This window comes from Dreissena polymorpha, chromosome 16 (genome assembly GCF_020536995.1).
Source record: "Dreissena polymorpha isolate Duluth1 chromosome 16, UMN_Dpol_1.0, whole genome shotgun sequence".
Taxonomy (NCBI): domain Eukaryota; kingdom Metazoa; phylum Mollusca; class Bivalvia; order Myida; family Dreissenidae; genus Dreissena; species Dreissena polymorpha.
The window spans coordinates 26,555,500-26,582,985 of record NC_068370.1 but is presented as its reverse complement, the minus strand read 5'-3'; the positions used below and the strand labels follow the sequence as shown (position 1 = coordinate 26,582,985).

The 27,486-nt window shown below is 37.1% G+C and overlaps 1 protein-coding gene across 1 annotated transcript in view; it reads right to left on the bottom strand.

The window, feature by feature from the left end:
• The window catches only part of LOC127862413 (multiple PDZ domain protein-like), a 248,781-nt gene that overhangs the window by 120,736 nt on the left and 100,559 nt on the right, over positions 1-27,486 (bottom strand). Inside the window, exons 11-21 of the mRNA XM_052401512.1 lie at positions 20,596-20,675; positions 19,896-20,069; positions 17,506-17,883; positions 16,451-16,613; positions 13,126-13,226; positions 9,627-10,445; positions 8,449-8,484; positions 6,651-6,776; positions 3,268-3,333; positions 2,873-2,929; positions 121-255 (exon numbers count right to left, since the gene is read on the bottom strand). Coding sequence (XP_052257472.1) covers positions 121-255; positions 2,873-2,929; positions 3,268-3,333; positions 6,651-6,776; positions 8,449-8,484; positions 9,627-10,445; positions 13,126-13,226; positions 16,451-16,613; positions 17,506-17,883; positions 19,896-20,069; positions 20,596-20,675 — 2,135 coding nt within the window. The remainder of the gene's footprint in view (positions 1-120; positions 256-2,872; positions 2,930-3,267; positions 3,334-6,650; positions 6,777-8,448; positions 8,485-9,626; positions 10,446-13,125; positions 13,227-16,450; positions 16,614-17,505; positions 17,884-19,895; positions 20,070-20,595; positions 20,676-27,486) is intronic.

Here is a 27,486-nt window from a genome sequence, read left to right as displayed (position 1 = left end):
GTAGGCAGAAATTGTAGTCCCTGATAAGCCCTATGCAGACTGCACATTCTAATCTGGGATGATATTTTAGGCACACGCATTAGGCAAGGTTTTCCCAGATCGAGGCTCATAAATATGTACCTTAAGGTCACTTGTGTTAAATGTATCTGATGAGGAGGACTGATTGAGAGCGTTTGTCTGGTCTATCACCGTCGATTGGTCACTAGGCAACGAACTCTCTACACTGGTCGTCATGGAAACAACACCAGGAGACGTCTGCAAAAGGTGGTACAGATTAAGACTGGTTGTGGCAAATATGTACCATGACTGACTTGTATATATCCGTGTCAATCAAGAAATTAGTTGACTGCTATCGGTCAACAAAACTTTTCATTGATGAGTAACAAATGGTAAATTTTTATAATTATTATTTACTTAAAACTCGTGTAACACAAGACATTGCCATTCTGAAAATTTGCTACATTAGTTAACAATTACTCCTTCTGCAATAAATTATTTAAAAAAATATTTATGCTTGCAATTTGAAATTATTTTCCTACATAATGAAACAAGATTATGTATTTCATCTTTTTATAAAGAACTTAGATTTATATTGTGACCTAATTTTCACAACACTGCCTTTAGCTAGACTTGTGTAGATACCATACACTAGCATCACAGTCTGCTTAAATATAACCATGCCATCTCCTGCTGATATATGTACATAACATCTTTGTTACTGATTATCTGGGAAAGGCGAAAGTTGCAATTTGTGCAGATCATTTATACTGTGCTGGGATTGCAGTAAGGCATTTAAAGGTTATGTATTATTTGCCTGTCTTTGTGTGACTTTGTAGGTCTTTTTATGTTTCTGTTTATCTTTGTGTGTTGTTGCATGTCTTTCTGATTCTTTGTGTGTCTTTGCATGACTTTATGTGTCTGCATGTCTATGTGTGTCTTTTTGCGTCCTTGCATGTTAATCTGCATTTCTGTGGGTCTTAGCGTGCCATTGCATGTCTCTGTGTATTTCTGCGGGTCGTCATGTGCCATTGCATGTCTCTTTGTATTTCTGTGGGTCTTCATGTGCCATTGCATGTCTCTGTGTATTTCTGTGGGTCTTGCCCTTGCATGTCTCTGTGTATTTCTGTGGGTCTTCGTGTGCCATTGCATGTCTCTGTGCATTTCTGTGGGTTTTCATGTGTCATTGCATGTCTATGTGCATTTTTGTGGTTCTTTATGTGTCATCGCATGTCTATGTGCATTTCTGTGGGTCTTTGTGTGTCATTGCATTTCTATGCGCATTTCTGTGGGTCTTTGTGTGTTGTTGCATGTCTTTGTGCATTTCTGTGGGTCTTTGTGTGTTTTTGCATGTCTATGTGCATTTCTGTGCGTCTTTGTGTGTTTTTGCATGTTAATCTACATTTTAATATGTTGGTCTTCATGTGTCATCGCATGTCTATGTGCATTTTCTGTGGGTCTTTATGTGTCATTGCATGTCTATGTGCATTTATGTGGGTCTTTGTGTCATTTGATGTCTGTGTGCAATGTAGCAGTAAACTGGAGAATATACACAGATACAAACTATTTTCCTTGGAGACACATTACCACAACACTAATCATTAACCAAATAGCTCAAATAACCACCACAAATTAAGACTAAAAAAATAAGGTCTAAATAACAGTATGAATGACATTAGGAGACCAAAATAGAAGTTATTAATTAACAAGAAACCGTCGGAGACGGGTGATTCTCCCCAAAGGTTTTTTGTCACAATATTGCACTATATATTCAGATAAAAGGAAACGTCTTGAGGGGCATTACTTTGGACAAAATAATACGATGGATGGTTTAGCAACTTAAAAATTTCAAAGGGCCATAACTCTCTAAATAATTCATCTAACCAGAACCCGCAAATAACATGCACATCTTCTCAAGGTAGTTAAGCTTCCCATAAAGCTTCATTGAATTCCAGTCAGTAGTTGGGGAGAAATAGCCCGGACAAGAATTGCACTATATGTACAGTTCATAGAAAATTTCAAAGGGCCATAACTCTGTGAAAAATCATCTGACTAGAACCCGCTGATAATATGCACATGTCCTCTTGGTAGTGAAGCTTCCCATAAAGCTTCATTGAATTCCGGTCATTAGTTGCTGAGAAATAGCCCGGACAAGAATCGCACTATATGTACAGTTAATGGAATTTTTCAAAGGGCCATAACTCTGTGAAAAATCATCGAACCAAAACTGGCTGATAATATGCACAACTCCTCTTGGTAGTGAAGCTTCCCATAAAGTTAAATTGAATTCCGGTCATTAATTGCTGAGAAATAGCCCCGACAAAAATTGTGCACGGACGGACACACGCACGGACAGACGAAGCGGTGACTTTATGCTATAAAAAATTTTGGGGGAGCATAAAAATACTAGTGATAGTGATGATAGTGACATTTAATAATAGCTGTTGAACTCTTAAAAACAATAAAATGCAGAGACAGTTGCATATTCATGTTATCTCTGAATACAGCATTTTTTTGAAAATCTTACAAAACATTGTGATTCTAGCAGTTCACATTACGTAAAAACCAAAAACTTTCATTTATTTGTATTATTTCAGTAAATACAAAAATGACAATATAATTAGTCAAATTTATTACAAGACTGTTATATTACAAGAATAATTCAAATCCAGACCAATGCATAAAGTCATGTTATCAAATTATTTAAAAAGGCTCAGCGACAAACTATGCTTTTCTTACATTTATCAACATATACTTAGCATAGTTAAACACTGACCCGTCCACTACAATGTTGCCAACATTCTGTGCTCCTTGGTTCAACGTGATTTATGCTAATATGTATATATGGAGATTTGGTACAAAGAAGTATGCATACTCGTGATGGATTCTGGTCAAAGGATTGGCTTACCGGCGCAATCCACTCTAACAAATCCTACAATCAGCATGAAATAACCACAGGTATTACTGATTTACAATAGTTGTTTCAAGGGCGAATTGTCTTCAACAATATTCATGGGTGACAAAATGTTAAATTGATGTAACAGTTGACTTAAATGCTATTCTGCACACATTAAATGCTGGGGTTTTGCCGTTTCGGGACACTATAATGTTTTACACCATGTTTGGCTTTGTTTAAAAATATGACTTAAAGTTTGTTTTGAAACAAATGATATTCTAAAACTGCATGCATTACAATCTTAATTAACATTCTTATTCTAGGTCGACTATGAAAATAGCGATGCAAAATCTAATAATAAGTTGGCATGTTACCTTAGTTTCCTTGTCTAAAGCAGCAATTGGTGGTGGTGATGAAACTGGAAGTGGGGGTGGCTCATCCTGAAATGAACCAATCAGAAGAAATGTTACAAACAGACCTATCCAAAATCAGACTTCTGTGGTAATGTGCAATTGACAAATCAGAGGGACTGTTACAAACAGACCAACCAATCTGAACCTTGGTAAGACTTTAAAATCGACAAATCAGAAGAACTGTAACAACTAAACACAACAATCTAGAAGTGTAATAATAAGTAATCCATTGATTAATTTTGATCATTACAACTGGTATTAAGAAACAATCAATTCAAGTCTTTGTTACAAAAAGCACACCAATCTAATCTAATGTACAACATATTCAGATAAGAAAATAAATATGAAACAAAATTAAGCATAAATGTTTGGAAAAAAAAGATGGAAAAACAAAAAAAGAACACCAAATCAATAATATATGCATAATGCACATAATGCTTTGTTTTATATATGCTTTAAAAAATGCAATTATAAGTAATTGTATATGGAAATATTCCTGGTAAAAAAAAATCAACAAAAAAGGGAAAATAGTCTTAAGTATCATTTTTCTTTTGCAAGCTCAATAATTATGAAAACTATTAGTTTACAAAACATTTTTATGTAAATAGGCGTACATTGACACAATACTGACTATAGATTGACGCAATTATGAATTTACAAAACAAATACAAATATTTAAAATTTAATATTACATATAATTAACAATTTTGTGTTTAACATACATGTAGGTTAGTTTATTACACAATGGTTACAGTTTTAGTAAGACAAAACATTGGCTAATATGACTATAGTTATGTTGTAAATGAGCTGTTTCAATGTATTAAGAAATGAACATTGATATTCACTAAATTATGAGTCTCACTGAACATTCTTACTTCTTCAATGTATGAATGAATCAGGTACTGGTTTAACAATTATGCACTCAAATAATTCCACTTCACTATAACACTACAACAATACTGCAAAATGTCTTCTGTGTTTGTAGCAGATAATTTTAACCCTTTGCATGCTGGGAAATTTGTCGTCTGCTAAAATGAATTTCTAAAATTAGCATTTTCTTCTATTTTTTTCAAAGAATACTATCAGAATAGCAAACAGTTTGGATCCTGGTGAGACGCCACGTTCTGTGGTGTCTCACCTGGATCCAAACTGTTTGCAAAGGCCTTTAAAATTCGGTTCCCGCACTGAAAGGGTTAAGCAACCATTTGTCACCCAGGAAAAGTTGCAAACTGTAGAGCACAGACTTCTCCACACTTTGCCTATTTCTGCCTATTTTACCAATGAACCATTTTCAGCTTTCATGAAAGAGTGATAATATGAGCTGTGTTCTTAGAAAACTAAGCTTACTTAATGCATGCATCGTGCCTACAGTGTTGTCCCAGATACGCCTTTGCATTTCACACAGGCTAGTCAGGGAAATACTTTAAGATTTTTAGCTTATCTAGTTGAAAGAAAGTCTCTTCTTTACAAAAAACTAGTCTAGGCTGTAAGTTTTGTCCCAGATTAGCCTGTAAAGATGACATTTGACACACATGCGTTAAGCCATATTGTTCCAGAACACTTTTCAAATTTGCTAAACACCCTTTTACTAACAATGCAGGTGCCTCAAATGAAAACAACATACACATGCAAGCACAAGAACCGTTACCAAAGATTAAGACAAATGTTAGACAAAATAATACATTATACAACTGTTGAAGAAGATACACCATCACAGGGTTGTTAAATGTGTGATCTATAAAATTTAACATGCTTCAACTGTTAAAAAAGATACAAAATTACAGGGTTGTCAAATGTGTGATCTATAAAATTTAGCATAATACAACAGTGTTAAACTAGAGCTTTGTCACAGACGTGACGTATACCCCCACATTCCGCATTGACACACACAGACTATTTTGCATGCTGTCTTCACAAAACAAGAGAATCTTATTTATAGCGATGTTGAAGAATTATTATGCCATTATCATTTATAGCAATTTTGACCTTTGAACTCTTGACTTCTTTCACATGACACGCCTGACTGTGAACAAAATTAATGTACACAGTCATTTTAAAATCTCATAATGAATGACATAGTTATGGCCCGGACAAGATCATTTATTGCCATTTTTGACCTTTGAACTAAAAGTGTGACCTTGACCTTGGAGATATCGATGTAATTCTTTCGTGCAACACACCGTCCAATGATGGTGAACTAAAGAGCAAAATGATTTTAAAATCTCACAATGAACGACATAGTTATGGCCTGGAAAAGCTCATTTATGGCCATTTTTGACATTTGACCTCATAGTGTGACCTTGACCTTGGAGATATCGACGTAATTATTTTGCGCAACACGCCGTCCAATGATGGTGAACATATGTGCCAAATGATTTTTAAATCTCACAAAGAACGACATAGTTATGGCCCGGAAAAGCTCATTTATGGCCATTTTTGACCTTTGAACTCTAAGTGTGACCTTGACCTTGGAGATATCGAGGTAATTCTTTCGCGCGACACACCGGCCAATGATGGTGAACAAATGTGCCAAATGATTTTAAAATCTCACAATGAATGACATATTGGTACGGAGAAGCTCATCTATGGCCATTTTTGATCTTTGAACTCAAAGTGTGACCTTGACCTTGGAGATATTAACATAATTCTTTCGCGAGACACACCGTCCAATGATGGTGAACAAATATGCCAAATGATTTCAAAATCTCACAATAAATGACAAAGTTATGGCCTGGACAAGCATTTGACCTTTGAACTCTAAGTGTGACCTTGACCTAGGTGATATCAACGTTATTCTTTTGCGCGACACACCATCCAATCATGGTGAACAAATGTACCAGGTCAGTTTCAAATCTAATGATAAATGACATAGTTATGGTCCGGACAAACTTTCGATTAAAAACGCACTAAGTGACCATCTTATCTAGTTTTTGACCCGGCATGACCCATATTCAAATGTGACTTAGACATTATCTAGATACATCTTCTGGCCAAGTTTGGTGAAGATCGGATGAAATTTTGGGACAGACAGACAGACCGACAAAGTGACTCCTATATAGCCCCCATTACCAATTGTAATGGGGATATAAAAAGATACACAATTACAGGGTTGTTAAATATGTGATCAATTCAATTCAACATTATGCCATTTTTTTAAAGATACACTATAACATGATGCTAAATGTTAGATCTATAAAAATTAAACATGATACAACTGTTAAAAAAGATACACAATTACAGGGTTGTTAAATGTGTGATCTATAAAACGTATGTAGAAATATTGCGGCTACCAAGGTGATACAGGATACAGGAACAAAGCAATTTCTGAGTGACCTTGACATTACCTTGCCCTGAGGCGACCCAACAGGGGCAGACTTAGGTTTAGGGGGTATGGGAGGGCGGGGCCGTGAATTTCTCGGTGAATCCTTGTTGGTGGTGTTGTTTCTCGGAGAAGGTCGGGGTGTTTTGGGCTAACACAAATCAGATTGGATGTCATTGCAAGTACACAATTAATGCAAACAACAACATTAATAACACTACCATAACAACAATCAGCATACAACATCAAAGCAATAAACATTCAGACAATCCTACCTGTTTATTTAAATATTACTGCACTTATTCTAATAAATGCTAATTACCTAATAAAGGCAACCCCTACAGTTATTATTATTTTAACTTTAACAATAACCAAGATATGACTGGCATAATGCAACCCATGCGAAAGACAAAAAAATCATACAGGACAATTAACGTCCAATAACTCCTTTGAAGAGCTTCATAAGTACTTTCGAAATATAATTAATTATCAAAGTTCATTCATAGTGATGTAGTTTTACTGATTTAACCATAAAAATTTGTTTAGTGATCACAAACAAAATGTTGAATTATTTACTTTAAAAAATCAAAAAATTCAAGTTATCATTCCTTTGAGTTTGGACAGCAAGTTTTACAATTTTTCCAGTTTAATAGTTTTATGTTCATTTTCTGTCAAGTAACCAAAAATAATGACCTTGCACAAATATTATTATTTTTTAAAAGTATGTTTCACTTATTTTTAAATATTATTAAGAAAATACAAAACAAAACATGGGAAGAATTAATGGTTAGAAATAAAACAACTGTTAAGTTATTTGTTTACATGTCGAATCCAAATGAGTGTATCTTCAGTTTGTATACAGGCCTCTTCCTGGCATATCTACTGGTCCCTTCAATGGACCCATTCCCAAACAGTAATTGTCACAAAAAATCCCAATGTGAAAATGTATTCCAAATTTTTCCAATACAAAAGTTATTTATTTTGTTTGAAAAAAAAGAAGTGTCTAATTATTATTACATCTCAATTTTATTTCATAAACGTCTAATAAAGTATATAAATATTACATGCATGATATAGTTTGTATAATTTGAACTATTATAAAGAGTTATAATGAATTAGATTTTCCCAAATCTGTGGACTTTTCATGGAAAAAAATTCCCAATCCTGAAATAGCATTTTTCCCAAAATGGTCAGGGAAAGGCCTGGTAAAGGAATATTTACATACACAATATACTAAATTAAAAGGGTTGTAACTTTGAACATGGTTAATCAAAGTTTGAGACAAACACCCTGAACAACATGCTTTTCTGGAAGAAAATACATAAATAACACTGTTTTTTTACATCATTTCGGGAATGGGGCTGGGACCCTTTGGATTGGGAAAAGTCATTGCATTTTGACTAAAATTGGGAAACAAGTGTTGTTGTTGTTTTCTCAATAAATGCTCCACAATTGAGAATAAAAGTGCTTTCAATATTATATTTTCTAGGGTTCAACTTACAGAGCTGCATGGGAGATGAACTAAATGTTAAGATCTGAGAAAAAAAATATTTATTTTTTCAACCATCAATTAAGATTTTTAGGTCCCATATGGGAAAAATATATACTTTTTCAATTGGGAATGTTGCCGTTCACCAGCCCTGAATGTGAGCAAAAAAACACACTGATAATTGACAGAGAAATTGGACAAAAGCCTGTCCCACAACGAGGCATGCATGGTAAACATCTAAGAATGAGTTGGTTAATATGAACCCAGAACTGAAAAAGTAGCATGCATGGAGAAATACAGAACTAAATGAACTCAAGCAAGAAGCTGGCATCACCTTTCTCACAGGCTTAACTACCGCAGATACAGGGGGCTATACCAAAAGAAAATTGTCACCTTGCAACACTTTGCAAAACATTGCATATCAACCAGCTGCATTTGTGATGGCTGTATCAAAGCACAACTTGTGGAGTTGTAAAACGTTAAGGATTACTAGTATTTTCTAATATTAGACACGTTCTGAGAAAACTGGGCTTAATACATGTAAGTAAAGTGTCATCCCACATTAGGCTGTGCAGTCCGCACAGGCTAATCAGGGACTACACTTTCCACTTTTATCGTATTTTTCGTTTACTGTAAGTATCTTCAACACAAATCCAGTTAAGGCGGAAAGTGTTGTCCCTGATTAGCCTTTGCGGACAGCACAGGCTAATCTGGGACGACACTTAACGCACATGCATTAAGCCCAGTTTTCTCAGAACGCGGCTCATATGTTAACTATGTTGATGTGTCATTCATTGTCATGTGTTGACAGTGTACTGGGATCATATAACTATTTACATTGAAATCTAACGCAAGTGACATGAGAAAACCAAATATGATGTACACAGCAGGTAACACTTTAAAACAGCCACAATCTTATTATTATTATTATTTAGATTAGTTAGATTGAGCATCTCTTTGGAAAAACAGGGCTGAATGTACGTGCATCAAGTTTTGTCCAAAATAAGCTTATCAGTGACAACACTTTCCGCCTGAACTGGATTTTCCTTAAAAAAATTCTATAAAATCGGAAAGCGTTATCCCTGATTAGCTGCTTCAGACTGCATCAGCTAATCTGGGACAACTCTTTATGCACATGCATTAAGCCCAGTTTTCCCAGAATGTGGCTCATTTACATACAACAAAAACACTACAACCAGGGAGAAAGATTGATATTCAGTGACAATGGCAAAAGCTTCGACAATGTAAATGCTAACAAACATTTTGAATGCAGGTAAATGTGATCAAGTTTGCCAGAAATCTATGGAAAAAAAACTGTCAAAACAATTAACAACAAGACAGTTTCAATTGGGAAGAAATTGTATATGTATGCTTATAAATGCTTGTTTTGCTGTGCTTATTTTTCCCATTTGGGCTTTAAAGGAACACTTTGGATTATTCCCTCTTTGGTATTTGTTAGAATATTCTTAGTTGCTTTAATTGTAATCATTTTAGACCACACTGATACATTACCTCATCGGACGAAGACGAGCTATCGCTCGAAACTGACTTTGTAACCATAGCCGCGTGCGAGTCATCACGAGTGGGTACAGGGGGCGCTTCCAGGTCGTCCATGTTGAAAAACTCCACATCGCCCGATACTGCCTCTTCGTACGATGGTAAAGGAGCAAGAGACGTATTCCCAGAATCCGTTATGTCCATGTAGTCTCCACCAGCTTTCACAAAGTTCTGTTTCAGTACCATCGACTTCAAGGTCGAGTCGTCATAACTAAGCTCAAGTTCTGCCGCCGACATGGGCATGGATTCCTGCACCATTAAACCCACCTTGATGGAATCCTCATGCTCTTTCAACAATTCAATGGCATCTTCATTTTCGTAGGAATGGTTTTCTGATCGCCGCGGTAACGGCACTGGCCTCATTTTTGTCTGAGGCTTCTCCTTCAGCTGTGGCCTTTCATCACGAGGTACTGAATCCACTACAGTTTTTGGCGGCATCGAGAAAGACAACTCTTCTTTATCAGACTCATAAAAACTGTCCTTGCTCTCAGTACGGCCATGTTTGACAGCCTGACCTTTGTCTACATCCGAAAGGTTGCGACCATGACCTTGACCCGAAAGGTCATGAACCTGGTCAGTAATTTCGTCGTCTGCAACGCTTTCAGAACTCTGTGAAGAAAAGGACCCCTGGGATCGCGCTAGACCCGACAGTATTGGAAGACTGTTTGCAGCTTCAAGTTCTTGTAAGTTCATGTAATTGTGGGTAACGCCATGCGGGACGGGCTCATGCATAGGCTGGGTGGCGTAGGCTGATATATTGGTGTCAGCAACAATCTGCAGGATGACAAATGATAAACAAGCGCAAAATTGACGAAATAAAACTACCACAAGCCTGTGAAATGTTAAACGCAAATAATCTCAGACAAGCATTCCATCAACAAAACAGTGATCATTAACATTGTGCGGGAAAGAAAACAGTGTTATATCTAGTTAAATTTGAAACCCCATACAACCAATCGCAATACAATGAAATGATGGGATACTTCTAATGATAAAGCAGGTCCCTTCCAATTTTCCTACACATTTAATACAAAAAAAAAAGAACAAGAGATGCCATCTTAGGACTGTAATGCTCAATTCTGTTGTTAAATTACCTATTAAAATCCATCATATTTCAAATAGGTTTGAAACCATGACGTTTCACACCCTTTCAATATGTCTTTGTAATTGTTAAGTGGTAAACATCAAGACTATTAATTAACTCTTTTTCTCTTTGTTGTAATAAGATATTAACAAAAGTATTATAACCATAGTAGAATTGTCTGTAATTTTGAACATCCCTGTTTATGTTGTTTTATTTAAATTATTTTAATAGGAAAAACAAGAAACCATAGGAGACGGGTGATGCTCCCCAAAGTTTTTTTGTCACAATATTGCACTATATATTCAGATAAAAGGAAACGTCTTGAGGGGCATAACTTTGAACAAACTAATACGATGGATGGTTTAGCAACTTAAAAATTTCAAAGGGACATAACTCTCTAAATAAATCATCTAACCAGAACCCACAAATAACATGCGCATCCTTCACGGTAGTTAAGCTTCCCATAAAGCTTCATTGAATTCCAGACAGTAGTTGGGGGGACAAGAATTGAACTATATGTACAGTTTATAAAAAAAATTTAAGAGCCATAACTCTGTGAAAAATCATCCGACCAGATCCGGCTAATAATATGCACATCTCCTCTTGGTAGTGAAGCTTCCCATAAAGTTTAATGGAATTCTGGTCATTAATTGCTGAGAAATAGCCCGGACAAAAATTGTGCACGGACGGACACACTCACGGACAGACGAAGCGGCGACTATATGCTCCCCACAAAAATTTTGGGGGAGCATAATAAAATAATAAATTAAATACCATGTTGTATTATGTTGGTTTTATTTATTCATAGTTTTTTATCAAACAAAAACATGCAAAACACACTAAACGACTGATGAGTAGTAATATTACGACATCAAATACACATAAAACTCCTGAATGATTTTGTTATATTGTATGGCCCGAAGTCGCTCACCTGAGATAGCAAGATATTATTGGGACAAATCTTCTGACCAAGGTTCATGAAGATCGGAAAATAAATGTGACCTCTAGAGTGTTAACAAAGTTTTACTATAGCCATATAAGGAAAAATACCCCGCCCCCTGGCAGCCATGTTTTTCAACCAACCGGCATCATTTTTGAACTCGTCCAAGATATTATTGGGATGAATCTTCTGACCAAGTTTCATGAAGATTGGAAATAAATGTGGCCTCTAGAGTGTTAACAAGATTTTTTCTATAGCCATATAAGGAAAAATGCCATGCCCCCTGGCGGCCATGTTTTTCAACCAATCAGCATCATTTTCGAACCCGTCCAAGATATTATTGGGACGAATCCAAGTTTCATGAAGATCAGACAATAAATGTGGCCTCTAGAGTGTTAACAAGATTTTACTATAGTCATATATAGCCATATTAGGAAAAATGCCCCGCCCCTTGGCAGCAAGGTTTTCAAGCAAACGTAACCATTTTCGAACTCATCTAAGATATCATTGAGACCAATCTTCTGACCAAATTTCATGAAGATTGGACAATAAATGTGGCCTCTAGAGAGGTAACAAGGCAAATGTTGACGCCGCACAACGCACAACGGATGACGGACAAAAGGAGATCACAAAAGCTAACCATGAGCCATTGTGCTCAGGTGAGCTAAAAACCAAAATGTCAATACTACATAGTTCAACTATTTAAACCATCAAGTTCTTTGCATTTTAAATAATCAAGAAAGCAAGTTTCACCAACAAAAAATACAAGCATAAAATAAAACTAAATCCCCAACAAAATAAAACAAATCTAACGCAACCTGCGTCAACAAAGGTGTTAAACCACTGCCATGAGTCCAATAACGTGTCTAAATTCTTCTGATGTCAAAGAATAATCGTATTATTTTAAATCAGTTTTTTTTGGTCTGCCTAACGACCGGGAGGTCACAGATTTGATCCCCACTGTAGGAGCATTCTTAAGTTTTACTCCAAAGACACCTAGAACTGGTTCTAGGCCCAGGAAACGGACCCGAGAGCATTTCAAATAAGCAAGTAATTACTTTAAATGCAATCAAGCTAAAATGAATAGGAATAACTAAATCATAGTCTAGGTCTGAGGGATGCAATTCAAAACTAATGCTTGCTAGCTCGATCAAACTGCTCAATTCAATACGGGGTTTTACATACTTTATCTTTTTTGCACGCCAACAAAAAAGTTCTTACCTCTACATATACAAATAGTTTAATGTAACCTCAAAGACCCATGACTGCAATATAACATACATCAGACGTAAGACTGCCTTGTAACCTCCTCAGGCCTATAAGTGCAACATAACTTCCTCAAGACCTTTGAGTGGGTTATAAACTCATAAAGACCTAAGAGTTCAATGTAACCTCCTAATGACCAAAGCGTGCAATGTAACATAACCTACCTCCTCCCCATCATCTTGCTCCTCCCCCTGGCCCTTCTGGAAGTCCCCGCTTAGAGGAAGCGGCTTGGCCACCCCTATCTGTACCACACCCTTTTGAGCACCTGGTGTAACAAAAAACCGTCGGAGACGGATGATGCTCCCCAAAAGTTTTTTTTGTCACAATATTGCACTATATATTCAGATAAAAGGAAATGTCTAGTAGTTGGGGGGACAAGAATTGCACTATATGTACAGTTTATAGAAAATTTCAAAGGGCCATAACTCTGTGAAAAATCATCCGACAAGAACCGGCTGATAATATGCACATCTCTTTTTGGTAGTGAAGCTTCCAATAAAGTTTAATTGAATTCCGGTCATTAATTGCTGAGAAATAGCCCATACAAACATTGTGCACTGACGGACGGACACACACACGGACAGACGAAGCGGCGACTATATGCTCCCCCAAAAAATTTAGGGGGAGCATAAAAAGGTAAACTCTCACTAAAAGTGTTAATGAGCCTCGTTCTTGGAAACCTTGGCTCCATGCATGTGTGTCAAGTGTCATGCCAGATAAGCCCAATAAGCTATCATTCATCTTCCTAAGCTAGAGTTGCTCCATACCAATCCAAAACTTTTTATTCTATGGGCAATTTTGTTCTTATAAAATGCGTTGTTTTTTTTAAATTGGCTTAATGCATGTGTATTAAGTGTCATTTTCTGCTTATACTGGATTTTTGTTTAGAATATACTTCCTTTAAACAAAAATCCATAAAAGCGGAAACTGATAATCTTGGATGATGCTTTACATGCATGAATTAATAACAGTTTTCACAGAACACAGCTTATATGAACTTAACACAATTTACCTTTTTAATGAGTCAAGTCTTGGCTGGTTACTGAGCCATGCTTGCTTATATTGCGTTTACAAATAAAATTATGTTCCCGGCAGCCACGGCAGTCCCGTTTGTCCGAAACGTATGGCGCCGTGTGAATGTTGCAATTTTTGACATTTAATACAAGGTTTGCTAGGTTGTGCTAAGTTTAAGTTTCCTCACTGTTTATCAAGGTATCCGTGACGTGCTGTCGAAGCGAAAACGCGGCCCTTCGACGGTGCACTAAGTTTTCATCCACTGTCTGCTATGGACGTTTAAATGTTGCTTTTAGGTACGATGCGTTCTGTTAAGTTCCCTCACGTTGTTTGCGTTTGTCATGCAGGTCTGATACGTTGTACACGTTTGTCATTCATTTGTCACGTTCTGTCAAGGTACTGTGCGGATCAAACGTGGACATCAGTGAGGTTTCGGTTACGATTGTGCTCCCGGTATAAAAGAAAACTCTCAAGCAACAGTATTTATTATAACAAAATAATTCCAGTGACATGGATCTGAATGACGAGTATGATTTTGTGTTTGCCTGCTTATTTGCAGCATTAATAAAATCTATGCGTTGTAAAGAGCTGAAAAAAGCACAAAAGTCCGGGAAAAGACGAAGAAGGAGGCCATGGTCCCTGTGGGTTTGTCCATGGCTATCGGAAGATAGAAGGCAGCAGCAAGGGCACTTTGAAGCATTTCTTACCAGGGAACTCCGCAACAAAGATATCAACACCTTTCAGAATTATCTGAGGATGCCTTTAGAACTATTCAACGAGATCCTTGAAAGGATATCTCAAGTCATCTCAAGACAAGATACAAAGTTTCGCTTTGCCATTACACCTGGAATGAAACTGGCACTGACTCTGAGGAATTTGGCTACAGGGGACAATAACTCGACACTCTCCTAGGCGTTTCGGTGCAGTAAGGCAGCAATTTGTCATATGGTTCCTGAAGTATGCAGCGCTATTGTCAAGGCCTACAAAGACGAAGTGTTCACCATTCCTGTGACACCTAATTAGTGGAGATCTATCTCCCATGAATTTGAAAACCAGTGCAATTTGCCACATGCAGTTGGGGCTCTAGACGGGAAGCATGTTGCTATCAGCAAGCCACCAAACACAGGTTCCCTGTACCACAATTATAAGGGGATTTTACAGTATCCTTCTCCTTGCATTAGTAGATGCCCAGTATCGTTTCATATGGGTTCAAGTCGGTGGAGTCGGACATATGTCTAATGCCCAAATCTATAATGACTCCAAACTTTGTGAATTTCTTGAACAGTCAGGAATAGGGTTCCCGCCACCATGCCATCTTCCGAACGATGACCAGAATCAGGACATTCCATACTTCATTCTTCACATGCACCTTCTTCTGCTTCTTATTCCTCATTTGTAAGAGGAGGATCAACAGGAGCAGTGGGTTCTTCTTGATCGTGGTACACATGGACTTTCAGGTTGCTCCTCAACTTGAGCGTCTTTTGAAGCGCGGTGAGCCTTTGTTCGGCGCTTTCTTGGTGGCATTATACTGATCGAGTGTTCAGACTGAAATGAAAGTTCCCTGAATAGCACGGCTTTTATATACTCATCTTCAGACCGCGCGAATCATGTCAGACGTATAACAACTCAACTAGCAGTAACCCATCAACCTGCAAAACGAAACACACTGTAACGGGTCGGAATAAACACGTAGCAAAACGGCTGTCAATTATTCTAGCTTGCCGTGGTAATCTTGACAAAAAGTAACAAAACTTGATAGAAACTTAACATTTCGGGGAATTAATAGGATTCCCGTCACAGTACAGACCCTTTTCATGTTCTGTTACGGCCTGCTACGAACTGTCAAGTTTTGTTGAGTTTTAAAAGTTCTATCACGTTTCTCATTTGCGCCCTGGCTGCCGTGGCAAATTTTTTGACAGTTTAAAATTTTGGCACGGCAATCCTGTTGTGTCACGTTTGGCTATCCTGTTCCCCGACGTTGCCTCACGTACATCCCGTTTCTTCCACGGTGGCCCGAAACGTGACTGCCGTGGTCGCCAGGAACATAGTGTAAACACAGCATTAGGATGATGAATGATGACTACACATAGCCCAGACAAAACTACTATTAAAGAGTTTTCACTGTTTGACAAGATAATATAAAAGTTCTTCACATTTAATATAGTATGCCATTTACAAGCATCTCTAAATATATAGTATGATGATTTCAACATAGTGGAAATCAAGCAAGGATATTTCACAATAAAACACTCTTAGAACAGTTCAGTTTCAATATCATTCTTTAATTCGGTCTAAAATGTACACCTTGATCATTTGAGCCAACCTCTGGGAAAATGGGACTTATGTACGAATAAAAAGTCCTATACATGGAAATTCCATAAAAGCGGAAAGTGTTGTCCCTGATTAGCCTGTGCAACCTACACAGGCTAATCTTGGACGACACCGTACACACATACATTACAGTCCCTGCCTCACCTTTAAGAGTCTGCACAGCCTCCTCAAGTGTGGCACTCTCCAGGTTGACTTCATTCACAAAGATGAGACGGTCACCGGGCACCAGTCTACCATCAAGCTGGGCCACACCGCCTGGTACAAGGCTACGGATCACTATCACAGTTTCACCAGGGTTCACTGGATCCTGGGAAAATCATGGATAACATTTACAAAATGAGCAATTAGTTCTGGGAAAACAGGGCTTAATACATGCACATAAAGTGTTCTCCCACATTAGCCTATGCAGTCCACATAGGCTTATCAGGGACGAAACCTTCCACTAAACTGGATTTTCGTTTTGAGGAGACTTCCTTTAAACACAATTAAAAAAGCAGAAAGTGTCTTTCCTGATTTGCCTGTGTAGACTTGCACAGGCTAATCTGGGATGACACTTTACTCACATTTATTTAGCCGAGTTTTCCCACAATGCGGTTCAAATTATCCTATAATGCTTGGCTCCAGTCTACAATCAAGCTGGGCCACAGCCTAAGTTACCAGACTACAGATAATTTTCTAAGTTTCACATGGGTTTTACGGATTTCGGGACAATCAATGTCCATTTAACCCCTTCCAACTCAGAAGCAAAGTTAAAAAGGCTTTGCTCAAAAAGAATAAAACCAGAACAGCCTGCAGGTAACTTGAAAAGATTAAAAATTTGTGTTTAATAAAAACTTTTAAATATAAACTTTAACCTTTTGCCTTAAAACTTTGCCCACTCAAAAGCAAAGTGAGAATGGCTATGTGCAAAAAGCATAAAACCAAAACAGCCTGCGAGTAACTCGCAGTCTGTTCAAGTTTTATGCTGTTTGCTGCTCATCAGTATCTAAGGGTTGGAAATGAAGCCTTAAAAACTTAAATTTAGTAAGAAAGGTCTTACACAAAATGTAACTTTCTAAGGGACAACAAATGCGTAACAATGTGTATCTAAATGGGAAAGGCTTAATTCAAATCCTTTGAAAAAACAAACAAAAAACAACAAAACATATTTGAAAACAAAACAATTTATGATTTGAAAAACAATGGGACTGAGAGGTTACCTGGTAGTCCAGAATGCTAAATCCCAGCCCTTTATCGCCCTTGCGCAGTTCTATCACCATCGTATTTTTACTCCACATTGCCAGTCCGCTCAGCGGTTCCAGCGACCTCGACTTTTTGCCAGCCAAGTTTGATTGAGCTGCTGGCTCAGAGAGTGCATTGTCTGATTTAGATTTCACAAGACGCTCAGTCGCAACCTCGAAAGGGGCACCAGAGTTTAGCGAAGGAGTCTGGAATTCAGACTCTGGTTCTGCATAGTTTTCGTTCCCATTGAGAAGCGTTTTCTTGCGAGCGCACACTAGACGGACGTTCTGAGGCAGCTGCTTAAGAATTCCCACAACCTCCTTGTGGTTCAATCCCAGAAGACGCTTTCCATTCACCTGAAAGAAAATCTGCAATGGAGTCTCAGTCTGGGAAAATGGGGCTTAATGCATGTGCAAAAGGCGTCGTCCAAGATTAGCTTGTGCAGTCTGCTCATGCCTATAAGGGACGACTTTTTTTCGCCTTCATAGTATTTTTGTTTGAAATAAGTCTCTTTTTAGCAAAAATCCAGTTTAGGCGGAAAGTGTCGTCTCTGATTAATCTCTGAAAACACTTAACCCAAATGCATTAAGCCTTTGCATGCTGGGAAATTTGTCGTCTGCTAAAATGTTGTCTGTTGAATTCCAAAAATTAACATTTTCTTCTATTTTTTTCAAAGAATTCTATCAGAATAGCAAACAGTTTGGATCCCAATGAGACACCACGTTCTGTGGCGTCTCATCTGGATCCAAACTGTTTGCAAAGGCCTTCAAAATTCGGTTCCAGCACTGAAAGAGTTAAGCCCCATTTTCCAAGATCAAGGCCCCTCTCCTTTGTATATTGACATAGTTATTTCAATCAATTTCATCTAATATTATGTTTGGATCAAGAACACAATTTCACCTAAAGAAAATCTAAACAATGATGCATAATCACTTTACGTCCATACTTTCTGTTCGCACCAAGAACACAATATCAAAGGCCAATGTCCACATCCAGGTATATGTCCAGCAATGTGTTTGTATGAATGCTCATTATTTAACCATATAATAATACAATTATTATTTGTAACAATATTTTCACACAAGTTTACACAGAATTTTTAACTTTTTCTTTATATTTAAGACCCATATGTAGACAGAAATTTAAAACATATGCACATCAAGGACAAAATTTATATCCAACAGTTTATTTTCATCAAGGAAACAACTTCAAACTATACTGTCAACATCCTACTGGTATTAAGGAAACTACTTCAACTGACACTGTTTTAACAAGATCACAATTCCATTATTTTTGTGACCTTCTACCTTCACATCTTTGTTCAAGATATTGCAGTCTCTTTACATAATTTTGACCACTGCGCTATTCTATGAATCCTATAACACAAACAAATTTTAACTCAGTGACATAAATAGAAATTTTCTTACCAAACTGCAACTATGTTCAAAAACACCAATTCAATGACATCAGTAGCAATTTTCTTACCAAAGTGGAACTAAGTTCTCAAACATGATTATTTATAAGAGCTGCAAAGAAAAGTTTGTATATGGTATGTAAAAAGCATCATTACTAATTCATTTTGAGTAGCAGACATGGGACAGTTAATGGCCGTCACTAACAGGCTGTACATCATTTCTGACGGTGGATTACTGGAAAGCTTCCACAAATTCCCTAAAAATGCCACAATAATTAAGTTAAGCGCTGTTAGAACTGTACTCAATAAAAATATTTGTGTCAGAAATGGCTTTTTTACTTTGTTTCAATGACAGATAATCAATTGGTAAGGGCTTCAAATTATAAATCAAAAAGGACGGCATGTCAATGAAAGAATGAAACACTGACAAAACACACCTTTTTTAAGATAAGCGTAATAAAAATATTTAAGCAATTTAGCGCATGGAAAGACACTCACTGTATAAATATATATCATAAAGCAGTAAGTAGGTCGCAGTCAGCACAGGCTAATAAAGAATGAAACATTCTGCTTTTATGGCATTTTTCTGTAAATGAAGGATCTACTAAACACAAATCCAGTCTAGGCCAAAAGTGTCATCTCTCATAAGCCTGCGATGATTGCACATTGACCCAAATTAAGCCTGTGATGATTGCACATTGACCCAAATTAAGCCTGTGATGATTGCACATTGACCCAAATAAAGCCAGTGATGATTGCACATTGACCCAAATTAAGCCTGTGATGATTGCACATTGACCCAAATTAAGCCTGTGATGATTGCACATTGACCCAAATTAAGCCTGTGATGATTGCACATTGACCCAAATTAAGCCTGTGATGATTGCACATTGACCCAAATGCATAAAGCCCAGTTTTCCCAGAGCAAGGCTAGTTTTTTAAACAACTCCATACCTCAAGTAGCTCGTCTCCACTGCGAAGTCTCCCGTTGACGCCTACGGGTCCGTCAGGCAGTATGGCGCGGATGTAGTGGTGGGGGCGTACCTCCACCCCATTCTCTACGTCCACCGTTCCCTCCAGGCTTATACCCAGACCACTGCTCTCCTTGAACTTTGACAGCTGGGCGACCTGCATCAATAATAGGGATATGCTATAGATTCTTGACAACTGGGCAACTTACACCCCTTTGGAGCAAAAAGGTACAAGGTGCCTTCTAATTTCAATGTCACATGGTACCTTTTTCCACCATGGGGCAGTTAGGGAAATGGATAACCTGGGCAAATGAAAGAGATATTCTAAATGATTCTTACATAAAATTTGACAAATTCATGTTTCAGTACCAAAATTCCCAATATAGGATTTATCTTTACTGTAAAAGGAAATAAAGATATTCAGTGCAAAACAAACTTGGAAGATTTCATTACAATTTTACTGATTAACCATTTTGCTCATATGTTCTAGATGGCCAAAATTTATATTTATGAAAAATTATTCAAGTTTTAATAATCAAACAACCATACTTTGTCAAACTTTACGTCAATTGAAGCCTAATTTCCAAAGTTCATGAGTGAAAGTCAGCAGATCATATTCCAAAAACGAGAGAAAAAAACGGAATATGGTACCACATTCATAATGGACAATGTATATTACTTACCACAATATCAAATTCATCCCCAACTATGGGCTCCCAACACGAACTGATTGCCGCTTCGATGTCTGGAGTAAGCTCCCCTTCTGAAAGTAAAACAAATCATGAGATTTAATTTTCAGAAGATAGCTCTGCTTCCTAAATCAAACTAAACAACACCATATTTTTTTTAGTAAGCTCCCCTTCTGAAATTAACCAGATCACAAGTCGCAATGTCTAATAATAGCTCCCCTTCTGAAATTAAACAAATTGCAAGCCTCAATGTCTGGAGTTAGATCCCCTTCTGAAATTAAACAAATCACAAGCCACAATGTCTAAAGTTAGCTGCCCTTCTGAAATTAAACAAATCAAAAGCCTCAATGTCTGGAGTTACATCCCCTTCTATCAACTGATCATAATAAATGTTTTCATGTTGCACCTGGTGATATGAGAATTTTAACAAAGCATTTGAGACTTGTTAAAAGCAAGGATACACAACAGGGCTTATACTTACTTTAAACACACTAGTTTTAAGAGAGTACAAAAAGTAATATTTACCCCCCAAAAAGTTCATTTATCTGCTTTATTTACACTGTTAATTTTTGGACTTTGTGTCAAAGTTAAGACAAGTTTCAAAACATCAATTTTATAACAGGTTCTTTTAGAGACCATTATAAACATGTCGCTTCCGATTAACCAAAATTAGGATTCTAAGTATCCATAGAGACAAATTTATAAAGTGAAATTTCTATGCCCTGAGGGAATAATATCATGTCAGCCGTACCAACCTAAAAGGTTCCAGAGTGGATTGAGACATTTTTCTGTATATGCAAGTTCAAGGGACTTGTTCACACATTTTTTAAATTTCATCTCATTTATTGACAAAACTCAAAGTTTCGGATAGTTGTAAGCAAATCCCGATAGCATCGAAAAAATAATAACAAGCAAATTAATTAAATTCTTGCAATTTTCAAATTTTTGTGACAGACAGACAGACAAATAGAATGACGGATAGATGAACGAATTGAATGAAGGGCGGATAAGGCAAAGTCTATATCCGTCCGCGTTAAGTTTAGTTTATTGCTTTTTGTTTTAGCTTAATTGCATAGAAAGCCTTGAAGCTTATTTGAAATGCTCTCAAATTCGTTTCCTGGGACTAGAACGAGTTTTTGGTGTCTTTGAGGGAGATCTTAAGAACACTACCACTGTGGGGATCAAACTTAGACCTTCCAGTCCCTAGGCGGACACCATATCCACTACGCCATGGCCACCTTAGCCTTAGGTGGGAGATAACAAACAAGTGACTGTACTTGGTTTTCAAACCCAAGAACCATGGGGCCCCAGCTAACGCCCCACCACTACACCAGGAAAAAAAAGGCTTTTGAATTTCATTAATAGTTTACCAAAAACACATACATTTTGGGGAATTTTGCCAAACTGTAAATAAATGCCTTTACCACTTAAATACAATTTAATTCATGCAGGGATAGAACAAGGTAGGTAAGTAATGTTGTTTAATGATAGTCTTAACATGCAATAACTATTTCTGTTGAAATAAGTCTGTTGCTAAGGCAAAAAGTGAATTTCAATAATTCTGCATTAAATGTTTCAGCTTGTAAGATGTCCACATCAAATATAGTTCCTTTCATTACAGTTTTCTCAACAAGTCAACTTGCATGAATGCCAATATTTTAAGCGAAACATTTATTCAAATACTTCAACACTATTTTAATGTCAGACAAAACGGTGGTGGTACAGTGCTGTGAAGGGGTGTGTCAAAATCAATATTTAATTGGCTTGGTTGAATGCTGGCTCATCAATTCTTTTGATTGACAGCTAGCAAGTGGATAATTTTGATTACCGTATTTTACCATGTATAGCGGGCTTCCATGTATAACACGCATGCGATTTTTTAAAGCCAAAATGGAGAAGAAAAAAAATTCAAGACCAAAAACCTGACAATTGGGCAGAAAATGGCTGCCATTCTTATTTTTTATTGCGCAATCATTTAATCTGAGTTTTTCGGGCGGTTAATTTTTTGTTTTAAAGTAGGGAGCGTTTATACGATCAGGAGCATGGGTTGCATAGCACTAAATTTTCGACAATTTTTAAGATTATTCTCTCGAGAACACCGTATATGTCCTTATTGCCGCACACTGCGCGCGGTTTTTCAAGACCCCTGCGCGTTAAATTCGAACCACTATTACCTATTCCTCACATTTGAACAGTGTAACATTTTCATTACCTGCCGCACACAACATCGTATGACATAGTCTTCTGCAGACCCGCAACATCGCAATGTCAAATTTTACGCAAATCTCCTGTGGATCCCATTTTACTATTCATCGACTTAAATATTTCCCCATTATGAGATGCTCCCATTAAATCCAGTTTAACCCGGTATTCCGCGCCTTCACTGCGTCTAGCTGATCAGTATTTATAGTGAGACAAACAATACACCTGAACGCCCTATTCCATACAGTTGGTGTTATCGGTGTAAAGCCATTAGACAAATATCATTTGTTTGTCTCTATTGAAAGAAAATAAAACGAGTCTATATCTCTATTGTTGGTTTGTAACCTACGTAGTACCTGCACGGTAGCATATTAATGCAGAGATCGGAAAATCATTGATAAATGTATTCGTCGTTTCAATGCTCAGGGCCGAGAAATTTCGGCAAATCGGAACTCAACTTACGTATAACACTTGCTCCATTAACCGTTAAACTCCACCTCGGTTCTCTGCAAAAGGTTGGATGGCGGAGCTTTGCATGTGCTATTATTTAAATGGCGTTGAGGAACAAACACACAATTGGTTCGGCATGTTGATTGCTAGACAAAGAAAGCCAATTTTGTCGGCGAGAAACTTGTCGCTTTATTGCTTCAGACAGGAAGCGGCTTTCCTTTGATGACGTCAAACTGTCAATTCACATAGAGTGCAAATTTTCGGAATTGCCAACATTAAACTTTGGATTAAATTATCAAAATAAAGCAAAAGCGAAGTTGAGAAATATGATTGAAATAATTAGCGTCAGTTCAAATAAGACGTTTGGCGTTGTAAATCAATGAGTTTTCATGACAACAAAAACTTTAACAAACAATACCGCGACGACGCGGGATTGATATACCTCGATTCTTTTTAATGAACAATCAATGAAGAAGTGTGAAAACACCAATAAAGACATTTTTTCATCTTCTAATTTTTGTCAAAACTGTTTCTACCCCGTTCATTCCTACCCTTTCCCGCTTTTTGTTGTTTCGACAACAGCCCCTTCAGTCTATAACATTATAGGGTGTAGTTTTCTGCAATAAAAAAAAATGGCGGCAAATTGTGAAGATATACGATTACGAAATGGATTTTTGCAATTTAGCAACCAGGAAAGCGTTGTGTCAATGTATTATGCGCACTGAATTTTTATTTTGAAATTTGAAGGTAAAAAACTGCGCGCTATGCATGGTAATATACAGTATGCTGCAAAGGAATGAGCATGTTAGTTTCACACTACCCAGAAAATGACTGAACAAACCGGATAATTAAACTTTAAAAGTTTTTTAAACATCAGCAACTATTTTTTATTGATTAGAAATAGTGTCCACCGTCTAACAAGCTTACTTTATCATCATCATCATCATCTAAATTTATTTTGTGTACTTCTGAACAAATATCTCAATAAATTCAAGCCACACTGTGTGAAAACTGGGCTTAATGGAATATCAGTGAGGACACTTTCCTCTTTTCTGGTATTTTTTGTTTTAAAGAAGTCTCTTTAAGCCAAAATTCAGTATAGGAGGAAAGTGTTGTTCCTGATGAGTCTGTGGGGACTGCACAGGCCAATCTGGGATGACACTTTACAACATGCATTAAGCCCCATTTTCCCAGAGTGACGCACATTCCTACATAGCACTCCGCTAGAAATCCCTTAAGTGACAAACAAGGCATTAATAAGACATCTCTGCTTTTTGTGGAAAAACCATTCCATCATTACACGCTTCTGTTATAAATGTTATTGTTATACGACAGCTACTTCTCACTGACTTAATTCACAGATAGAGGAGACCTGTTTTGAAGGCAATATTGTCCTAGTGTTTTTCGACTGCAATCAGCTGATGATCTGGTGTCATTATTACCCTATATAATAAAGCTGGCGCTGATTGAAAGGCCAGTTGCAGACACTCTCCAGAATCCAGCACTAACACTAACTATAACAGCCTAATTCTACAAGAGCATCAGTAATTTACCGACAATGTCTTTCAATCTAAACAATCTTTGCAATATTAACCTCTTGACAACATAACTGTTAATAGAAAAAAAGTCTTTCACCCCATTCACTCTATATGTTAACGGACGACTTATGACCCAGTGATCAGGGAAAAACTGTAAAGCGCCTTTGAACGCTCATCTCGAGTATGAAAAAGCGCTATATAAATGTGGTATAAAAAAAAAAAAAAAAATATGCATGTGTCACAGAGTGTAGCATAAATGACACATAAATAAGCCTCTCTCTGGGAAAAGCGGGCATAATGCATGGGCAAAAATGTATCGTCCCAGATTAGCCTGTGTAGTCTGCACAGGCTATTCACTGACAACCCTTTTTGCCTAGATTGGGTTTTTGTTTGGAAGAGACTTCCTTAAAAGGTAAAAATTCCATAAATGTGGAAAGTATCATCCCAGATAAGCCTGCGCTTACAACACAGGCTAACCTGAGACGATACTTTACCCATCAAGTGTTGTTTAAAAAATACCATTGTAGTAATTTTGTGTTTCAATGTCCTTACAATCACTGAAAAAAGGATTATAACCAGAAACATTACAGCCAGGCTCTTGTAAAATGAGCCTTAATGCATGTGAGTACAAATGTAAAGTGTCGTCCCAGATTGCCCTGTGCAGTCTTAATCAGGGACAACACTTTCAGCATTTGTGGAATTTTTTGTTCAAAGGAAATCCCTTCTAAATGAAACTCCAGACTAAACGGAAAGTATCATTGCTGATTAGCCTGTGAAGACCACACAGGCTAATCTGGAATGACACTTAATTCCCCTAATGTAATAAGCCCAGTTTTCCCACAACGCGACTGTCAAGAATAAAATCCTAGCATGACACATGTGCATTTAAACCAGTTATCCTAAAACCAGACTCATGCCACAAACAATGAAATCCCAACACTGGACTTTAATTCATGAAATCCTAGCATACCCATGCATTAAGACCAGTTTTCCTGTAAGGCGACTCCTAAGTATGAAATCCTAGCAACCAAATGTTGTCTGCTGATGGTCTACATCCTCCAGTCCATAAAGGAGTCTCGATTTGGGAACACTGGGCTTAATGAATGTGCATAAAGCAGGGCTCGGCCGTGAGGGCGACAAAATTGCCCTGGACATAATTATGTCGCCCTTAAATTACATGAAGGAGAAGTTGACTTCGCCTTATTTTTTTACAACATCAACGTTTTTTTCTCTCATCTTTTTCATCTAAAAATTCTCTATTTTCACCGATGACGCTTGTTATGTGATCAGTTTATTATCACAGAAAAAGATCGACTGCTTTGAAAGTTTATCCAGGCAACTAGCATAAATGGGCATTCACTCCAAACAATAACGGTTTAGATCAAAAGATCAAAGCGAGTGTCATTTCGCCGACAGTTTTGATAGTTCTCTGTTCTGCACGCGCAATTAGTACACGCCTTGCAGGCAGAGTTAAGCGGTACATTAACATAGATAGTTACCAATGAGAACGCGCGCATTGTATATACATATGCAGTAGTATACCTGAGCGATGAAATGACGTCATTATAGACATGTATTTACGCTCAAAAAAGTTTACACGCGCAACACATTCCCAACAGTAAATATGAATACGATTTATTCTAGTATGTTCTACTGTTTACTTGTTTCGTGTTTCAAAACTCTTAAACACTAATTATCCAGTCGATGTGCAATTTATTTTGTCAGACATTAATTCATAACCATATAAACGAAAACTAACAACTCACCTGTGCAAACTGCAGTGCTAATTTCCATAATTTTATCTACCGTATCCATATGTAAACGACTTTATTTTATATCCCGCAACCTCTTTGCGCGTGCTGTAATTGTCTAATGATTACGTGATAATTGATTGACCATTCGATAATTACAGGTTTTTGGCAGACAGTACAGTTAAAGAAATTCAGAAAAATTATTAAAGAAAAACAAAATTGATCAAAGATCTATTAATTACGTAGATCCACTACTGTAAAAGTCCAGCGAGTTTTGTCAGTTTGTTAATCCACCGATAATTACAAGTAACACCCATCTTATATAAACTGGAATCACAGTTCATTTTTATACTAACAAGCCCTAATTCTACACAATAGACATTGAGAAAACACATTTCCTCAATTAGATATAAATTATCCAAGTAGAATAAAATTGCTACGTCATGACCTTCGACATTGCAAATGGCAGCCTTTTGTAACATTTAACCCGCGTTCAATTCAAAGCTAGCGATTCAAACTACAAGTAATGGTGATTCAATAATGGAGAAAGCATTAACTGGATTTAACAAACATGTACATGTAATAAGGTTTGTTAAACCAGATAACAACAAGGAAAATTTGGATTATTAAATGAAACAGTGAGGCATTCTCAAGTGTACATATTTCGGATATGTATAAAATTCGGATAAACAGTAATAGATATACTATATGTCCCATGCATTAAGATTGTGTTTTGTTAAGACTCGTTTTTACCACAATTTGGTGATTTCATGACGCGAAGAATTTCCAATGGCATGGGTACCGAACCCGTTCCCAATTGGGTGAAAAAGATCACTGACTTATCATGTACATATGATGCAAATAGGGTTTGGATTGTCATAGCATTATTAAAGTACTGTTTATTTTTATGACGCACATGGAAATCACAAGTTTTATTTGTATGA